General features: G+C 42.5%; 1 protein-coding gene across 1 annotated transcript; it reads right to left on the reverse strand.

The window, feature by feature from the left end:
- Positions 1 to 3,847: 3,847 nt before the first annotated feature.
- LOC147604927 (putative receptor-like protein kinase At1g80870) lies at positions 3,848 to 8,021 on the reverse strand. Its single transcript, XM_086793722.1, has one exon. It carries the CDS (start codon positions 6,585 to 6,587, stop codon positions 4,194 to 4,196), a length of 2,394 nt encoding a protein of 797 aa, XP_086649848.1. The 5' UTR covers positions 6,588 to 8,021; the 3' UTR covers positions 3,848 to 4,193.
- Between the last annotated feature and the right edge of the window lie 657 nt (positions 8,022 to 8,678).

Here is an 8,678-nt window from a genome sequence, read left to right on the forward strand (position 1 = left end):
TCTCTCAATGGCTATGGAGTGAGAGTGAGCTATGGTGGATGAATGTGTAGAAGCCTCATGGTGAGTGTGTGTGTGTGTGTGTGTGTGTGTGTGTGTGTGTGTGTGTGTGTGTGTGTGTGTGTGTGTGTGTGTGTGTGTGTGTGTGTGTGTGTGTGTGTGTGTGTGTAGTGATAATGAGCTCAAGCCAAGTGTGAGTACAAGTATGGTACACTTGAGCACAACAAGTAGAAAACTTGAGTTTTTTTATTTATTTAAAAAAGAACTCTTTTTATATGAGGTGAGTACTTGCTTTGAGCATATGGGATGATTTTGGTTGATAGATGTGGCTCACTCTAGAGCTCTAGCATCACACTCTTTCTCAACTGTAACAAAGGGGATTTTAGGATGCACATGCACATGGGGGATGGCACATGGGGCTTAGGGGCATTTACACATGCGGTGTTGGGCATGTGGGCCTTAGGACTATAAAAGGCACTAGCCCTAGGACTATTGTACCTTTGACCATTTTATAACTATTATGTCCTTTCGAGGAGCTCACGCTTCTATGGCTGATTCATGGCAATCTTTCAATGTTTAGGTGGCTACTCTATATGATGAGTAGCACATGTGTGTACTCGATGCTAATGAGTGCAGTGTAACAAAGGGGATTTTAGGATGCATATGCACATGGGGGATGGGCCTAGGCACATAGGGCTTAGGTGCATTTACACATGTAGTGTTAGGGCATGTGGGCCTTGGGACAATAAAAGGCACCAGCCCTAGGACTATTGTACCTTTGACTATTATATCCTTTCTTAGAGCTCATGCTTCTATGGATGATTCATAGCAGTATTTCCATGTTTAGGTAGCTACTCTCTGTGATGAGCAGGACATGTTTAGGTGGCTACTCTCTATGAGAAGCATAGCACATATGTGTACTCCATACTAATGAGTGCAGTCCTAGATTCCCTTCATTGCATTGGTATCAAAGCTTCATTTTAGTGGTATCAAAGCTTCATTTCATCAACACCCCCCTTGATGCTAGGAGGGTTTATTTTGGTGTTTTACATGCTTCTACTCTCTTATGTGCTTATGATTTGAGATACAAATGTGCATCTTTGGCGCATGAGTGCAACTTTGGCACGAAGGATACCAACTTTGGTTAGATTTATTTTCAGCATGAGTATATCATCGGTCTTGGAGGCTGGTTTACAAAGCTACTTCGCCTTACAATTGATTTAGAACTTTTTGTAGAGAGTAGGGGTGAAGCATAGTTTGTATGGAGAAGGCTCTTTAATGTCGATGAAGTTAGCTTTATTTTTTTTATTGTAACACTTCTCCTCTAGATGTCCAATTTTACCACAATTGTTACAAAAGTAAGTTTTGGCTTATGTTTGTTACGACATTCTTCTTGAGTGTGACCAAGTTTCCCACACTGGTAGCATCTTGGAAGTCTAGGAGATGAAGATTTTGACCTTAAAACCTCCCGCCCTTTGTGTAGAGTGCACTTTCCCTTAGGTGTGAAGTTTATGCTAACCTTTGATTCATGTTCAACAAGCAATGACGACTCCACTTCTTGAATTTTTGTGTTTGGCACATTTTTAAGAGTGGTTACAAGTGCTTCATAAGGTTCTTTATCAACACTCTTTAGCAACATTGCTATTGCCTCATCTTCATCAATAATCTTCTGAAGTGAAGTGAGTTATTGTTTTATACCTTTGAAGTTGTTGATGTAATGTACCATGGTGTCATTGTCGTGCTTGTTGAGCTTGTAGAACTCATTAGATTGATCTTGGAGCTTTTAGATTCGCTACCAAAAACTCTATTGAGCTCCTGCCAAGCCACTTTGGCATCTTTGATGCTAGCAACAAGGTGGTGAATCACCCCATCACCAAGATTTTGGGCAATGATGCCCAATGCTTTTTGATTTTAGCTCTTTAGGTTTGCTATAGAGGAGGTTGATTCTTTCTCTTTGTCCTCATCCTCGATGAGACTCCATAGGCCTTTGTGCAAGAGCATATACATGGTTTTTATTTGCCATGTAAAGAACACATCACCATTGAACCTTGAGATAACTTCTACATGCTCCATGATGAGAAGGGGGTCTTACCTCGAGCCTTGATTTCAATGCTCGAGCAATGTCTATCCCTTTTAGAATTTTCTTGTAATTTAAACTAAGTCTAATGCAAAGGAAAACTAGATAGGCAATGAAAATGATGAGCTTGAGCTTTAAAAGAACTTAGAATATTGATAAAGAACCAGAGATTAGAGTTGGATTAAAGGTGGTGATTAAGCCATTATGTTAGCTTAACCATAAGCCTAATGATATGTAGAAAATGCAACTGTGCACAATGAGAGAGACTATGTGAGTTTAAAGTGCAAATCAAGATGTCCCAAAGCACCCCAAAAAAAAAAAAGATTTCGATTTTGAAGCTCAATTACTTTAATTTTCACTATTTAGGCAATGCAAATGAGGATGACCCAAAGCAAAAAACTACCCAAGATTCCAATTTTGAAGCTCGATTACTTCAATTTTCATTAATTATGGACCCAATCATGATCAACTTATGCATAGACTGCTCCTGGGAGCCTATACATAGACTGTTCCTAGGAGCCTATATATAGACTAGTGGTTCATCATTCACTCATCTACCTTTAATGTTTGTTCATCATTCACTCATCTACCTTTAATGTTTGTGTGCCCTATCACTCATCTACCTTTAATGTTTGTGTGCCCTAGTATCTTCACATAGGCTACTCATAGGAGCCTTGCCCAATGCCATTCATTCATCATTCGCTCATCTACCTGTAATGTTTGTGTGCCCTAGTATTCTTTATGCATACAGCCTTCCTCTCATCAGCATTCATGCAATCGAAGCTTCTTTCTTTGGAGTGCAGAGGTGGGAACTTGGAAGCAAAAGGCATTTGTTGTAATCATCTTTTTTTTTAAGTAATTGAGTATTATTCATTATTACACATCTTGTGTATTATCAAGTGTCATATGTTAATTGGATCCATTTACTTAGTGTTTAGTCATGATATAGAGAAGTTGAGCCAATGATTTTGTATAATAGTTTGTCACGATAAATCAGTTTCAGAATTCCCATGAATTACAAATGGAAAATTGTTTACTTAAAATGGCTCACATGCCATGGGTAGTTCTAGAGAAGGGCAAAGAAGGTTAGAGATGAAGGAGAACATTATGCCTTTAGCCATTGAGGATAAGGGTATGTGTTTAAAGGGTAAATCTAAGGTCCGTATATTAGTTCACGTAATTTAAATTGAGATAAGGTATTTTAAATCAAAGTAGAAATTATATAGAAACTTTTAAAAAACTCAACATTGCAAGGACCAATCAAAAAACAACAATGTTGGCCAAAAGACCTTGGACCCCTCAAAATAAGGGATGACAGTGTGCACATGTGTGACTTACCATCAAGATCCTAAATGAGAGATGCCAAGTTCAAGTCCCATTGTTTGTATTTTAAGATTTCTAGTTATAAAAACGATTGATGTATATGTTTTGGAAGGAAACACCAGCCAAGGTTAATAGTTCTCATTTTTACTATGTCCTCTCCCCCCCCCCACCCACACCACCACACCACCAAAAAAAGAACATTTGCTCCATTTGCTTGGCTATAACATTAAAGGATTCTCTCTCTCTCTCTCTCTCTCTCTCTCTCTCTCTCTCTCTCTCTCTCTCGCGCGCGCACACACACACCCCAGGATCAATATTGCATTAATATGAAATGAAAGACGAGGGACATCAAAAAAACCATGTGTTCCTCTCACGACATTGTTAATACTCAAAAGCTCAAAGCTTTGCATTAGCCCTCTATTCTGAATTACATTAGTGACAATGGCATAGGTATATAAGTAGTAATTCTTTGACTTAGTTTATTGGAAGTATCTTAAAAAGGTAACAAAGAGAGTTCCACTACTTTCCTGCATATTCTATTGCTTTCGCAACATTACTAATATTCAAAAGCTCGAAGCATTACATTAGCCCTCTATTCTACATTAAATTAGTGACAGTATGGCATAGGTATAATAAGCAGTAATTATTTGAGCTAATTTATTGGAAGTATCGGAGCCTGTATTGAGCTGATCTTGATTTGTGAGAGTAAAGTATGAGTAGAATTTATACAGGAAAGATACTTTACAATAAGGAGAGGTATGCAAATTATAGATAATTGTACCTTCTGCAAACAGAGCTAAGGGGTCACTGTTGGTGGACGATGCTCCTTGGGTGGCCGAATAAGCCTCTTGTAAGGTATTCTTGCAGGGGGAGAAGGGGAAAGCTCTAGTGGTAGTGCTGGCGGCATAATCTCTCCTGAAAGAATCTTTACAACCTCAGAGATGTCCGGCCTTGTCGCAGGTACTCGCTGGAGGCATAGCAGTGCCAATGTGATGCACAAGTTAGCTTGTTTGTGGTCATACTCTCCTTGAAGAGCCTCATCTATCAGATCCAGCAGCTTCCCAGACTGAGATAAAGTGCGAGCCCACGAGATGAGGTTTGCTCTCTCAAACTCTTTCATAGGTGATGCTGTGACTTGAATGGGTCGCCTTCCTGACAAGATGACCAGCATAAGGACCCCAAAACTGTAGATGTCGCTCTTTTCAGAAAGTATATCGTTTCCTCCATACTCTGGGGCGACATAACACACGGTGCCTCTCATGCTCGTTGTACTACTCACATCCCTGCTGACCAGCTCGCCGCTTTTGCTCAGATCCCCACTCCACTGACGATGGACCGAATCACCACTGACCTGGCAGTTGAGATCCCCACTCCACAGATCACTTGCTATAGAGGGCACCCTCAATCGTCTTTCCCTGCCTCGGCACAAGATCAAGCCACCACTTCGAGTGTTCCTGAGCCACTCTTTGGACCTGCTTCGGCCACCCTCTTTTGTAGACCTGTGGTCAACCTTTCTCAGTTCCCCACTAAAACTACCTTGCTCCCCGCTCAAGAAATTCTTAAAATTGTCTACACTCTTGTTTGTAGTCTTCTTTCTTCTTACATTCTGATTGGTCTTATTCTTGCTGTTAAGTTCAGCAAAGTACTCATCCTTCCACCACTCTCTGCTCTTTCTGTGCATAGGCTTAGCCTTCTTCCTCTCTTTTTTTACAATTTCCGTACTCAGTTCACCCAGTACAGACCTGTTATTCTTCTCCTTAGCCCCAGGACCCTTGTCATCCACAGGAACAATCTCATCATCTTTAGAATTGCAGACCATCTGGCTACTAACATGAAGTTCAGAGCCTAACCAATCAATGACATACTCTTTTCCGGCCAATTCCTCACTTGGATCCTGCCTCCGCCTCAAGTCATTTCCTGATGCTTGCTTGTATGATGGCTCTCTGTTGAGAGGCAGTGGCCTCAGCTCCTTTGTCCAACCCTCGGGTGAAATGGCTTTGCTCCATTCATCACAGTCATCAGCCCCATAGGCCTGGGCATCTTTGTGCACATCAACTGCGGTAACATTTATTTCTATTTTTTGCCTGCTACAACTGTCTGATACTGGAGACATCGGGGCTTCAGCTTTATCAGACAACTGTCTAGCTTGCCCAGGCTGCCCTGGTAAATGACTGAAATTTGGAGAGCAAGACGCCATATCTCCATTAACCACATCATCTGGTTCACGGGATGGCTCGGTAGGAGAAATGTCGATAGCAACTGAATCCTCCTTTCTCAGAAGCATACGTCTCACAGAAGGAGACTCTGCAGTAGCCTTGTAAGAATAATCCCAAAGAGGGTTCCTAGTTGTTGAGCTCCTGCTCATCTCCGGGGTACCAGGCACAATGCAGTCAGGAGTGTCCGGCCTGAGCTTTTCAGAGGAAGTAGAAATCCTGGCACTGTCTGCTCCAAAGTCCTCTGTTTTGAACCTCGCAAGCCCAAAATCAGCAATCCGTGCAGAGAAATTGCTGTCAAGAAGGATGTTGCTCGGTTTGACATCTCCGTGTATGATGGGAGGATCGCACTGCAAATGCAGGAACTCCAGAGCTTTGGCAGTGTCAAGGATTATCTTGAACCTCTTCGCCCAATCTAAATGAACAGGGTAACCTTTCTCAAACAGAGCTTCCTGCAAGCTCCGATTCTGCATGCATTCATAAACCAGAAGCCTTACCCTTTTGCCATGAGTGCAATATCCAAGAAGGCTTACTACATAAGGAGAATCGAGCCTGCTGCAAATGGAGAGTTCGTTCTGAAACTCTCTTTCACCTTGAAGGGAAGAGAGACCTAATTTCTTCACTGCAACTTCTTTGCCATCCCCTAAAAGACCTCTGTAGACAACACCGAACCCACCTTTGCCCAGTTTCTGGCCCTGTGAGAAGCACTTGGTAGCTCGTTTGAGTTGCCGATACTTGAACCTGTGAATCTTGAAGGAAGCACCATCTTCGGGGCTGGTCTTGTTGTTGCTGCGCTGCTTGAGGAGCTTGCGATACCAGTAAAATAAGAAGATGAGTGTGGCCGCAGCGACGAAGGCTAGGGCAGTGACAATGATGGGGATGACGATGAGTTTTCGCAGAGAATGCTTGGAAGATGAAGCAAGGATGTGATGATGATGATGTCGAGATGGGGAGAGGAGAAGGTGCCGTGGTGGCATGTTGTGTGAGAAACAAGGGGCTAGAATTAGGGATACTTCTGCATGCTCGGTTACGTGAGGGTAAAGGGAGAGGGGGCAACACTAAGGTAGAGAAGTGTCTGCTCAACTTATGCACTTGTGCTTTGGAAGTAGAATCCAAACAAGGGAAATGATGCAGGTATCTGTTTTGTTTTCTGGGATGATGAGGAGAATGACTGTGTGTGGATATGGCTATGGCTTTTCTGACAGGTATGGATGTGGCTTCATAAATTTAGTTGGCTCCGGAGAAAAAAGGGGTAGATGGGAATCAGGGAAGCAAGATGCCAAAATCAGGGAGAAAGAGAGAGGTTTACGGCTATGGCGGAAAGGTCCAAAAGTGCTTACAACAACCCCACTGTGACAAAACGTACGCACGCTCACACACAAACGATCAAACACAGTAAATCGCCGAAACAAAACAGAAGAAGACGTTTTAGACAGGGCTAAGACACAGATGCAGAGAAAAACGATACTGGTCTTTCTTTGCCGTTGGAAAGCTCGTTCGAACGCCTAAGAAGAAGAAGAAGATGGCCTGCTGGCTTGCTAATTCTTCTGTTGCAGCAAAGAAAGCTTCACCTTGAAGCTCTGGAAGCTCCTCTTTCTTCCTGTCTACTGCAAAAAACCCTAATTCCTTTGAAAGAGCTTTACAGTGAAGCTGAGTTTGAGCTTTTGTGCTTGGAAAGCTTCACGACGACGCTACTTCAACGAGGTTTGAAGGCCACTCTCTCCCCATAGATCAATGAGCCGCACAGTGATCGAACAAAGCACTCTTCTATGCGTCTCTTCCGAGGAAAGAGGTTAGAACAGAACAGCTTTGCAGAGCCTCCTTAACACTGAGCTAGTTGTAGCACTGTATAATTGACCAACAATAAAAGCATGAAAGAGAGAGACAGAGAGAGTTCTCTCTCTTTCTACCTCCCTTTCTCTCTCTCTCTTTGTCCTCCTTTCTTTCTATGTATAACTCTCTCTTTTCTTTCTATATCCCTTTGCAGAGCCTCCTTAACACTCTTTGACCAACAATAAAAGCATGAAAGAGAGAGAGTGTGTGTGTTTTGTTTCTCTGAGTTCTCTCTTTCCATCTTTATCCCGTTGTCTTAAGTTTTCTCTGCCTTTGTTTTACCTCCTGGCTCGACTTCTTACTTCCTTTCTGACACTAAGCCTTGACTATGAGAGTATGAGGCCTCTCTCTTCTTCTTCTTTCTCCTTTTTGTGCAATCAAGCACAGAAAGTGTTAATCTAATTGGAGGGTTATTCAATGCCTTACCTCAAAGTGAGTGAGAGAGAGAGAGCGGCCCCATCGTCCTGAGGGCTTGAGTCCGTATCCTCAAGTTGGATGATGGATCGATGCCATGGATTCTTCATGCACTAGGATCTAGATAGAGAGTGCCCCTCTTTTGGAGAGAGTGATGATGAGAGATTCGGGGTGCTGGATAAGATTAAATTGGATCAGGATTCAAGGATCGTCATGGACGGGGGGTCATGAGAGGAGCTCTAAATTTCATAATCTGAATCTGTTGCATGTCACCATACCTTCTCACTACTAAGGGGGGCAACCGGCAGAGGCCGGGAGCCCCCTTCCGACTAGAAAGGCCTCCCGATGGCCTTTCTCGGCCATCATGGAAGGGGGGAGGCAGAGGTGTTCATACACATCGGCGGCTAGATTGGTTGATGGTGAATGCTCTATTGTACACATCAGCAAGCTCGTGCTTCTTAGTGTGGACACCTGAGCAATGGAAAGGGATAGCAACATGCAAGTACAGCGGATTCAGATTCTGAAATTTAGAGCTCCTCAAATCAACGGTGCAGTGTAGGAAAGGCGACAGGGTTCGGGAAAAGACGGGTTCGCTTTAGCCTTGAACTTGTTCAACTTCGGAAAAATCCTTCTCAAATTCTTATGAGAAGGAAATTAAACCCTTTCAAATTTTACAAGTTTTAGTTATATTTTCTAAGTTCACATAGAAAATACCATCTCAAAAATAGCAATTTCCTTCTCATTTAGTGGTGAAAAGGATTTAGTTCCTTTCCCCTAAAATTGTTTTGGCCTTTCCCTACATCTTAATTGAAGTAGTTGAA

The sequence above is a fragment of the Cibotium barometz genome, chromosome 60, assembly GCF_041138505.1.
Source record: "Cibotium barometz isolate CiBa-2024 chromosome 60, ASM4113850v1, whole genome shotgun sequence".
In the NCBI taxonomy this organism is placed as follows: Eukaryota; Viridiplantae; Streptophyta; class Polypodiopsida; order Cyatheales; family Cibotiaceae; genus Cibotium; species Cibotium barometz.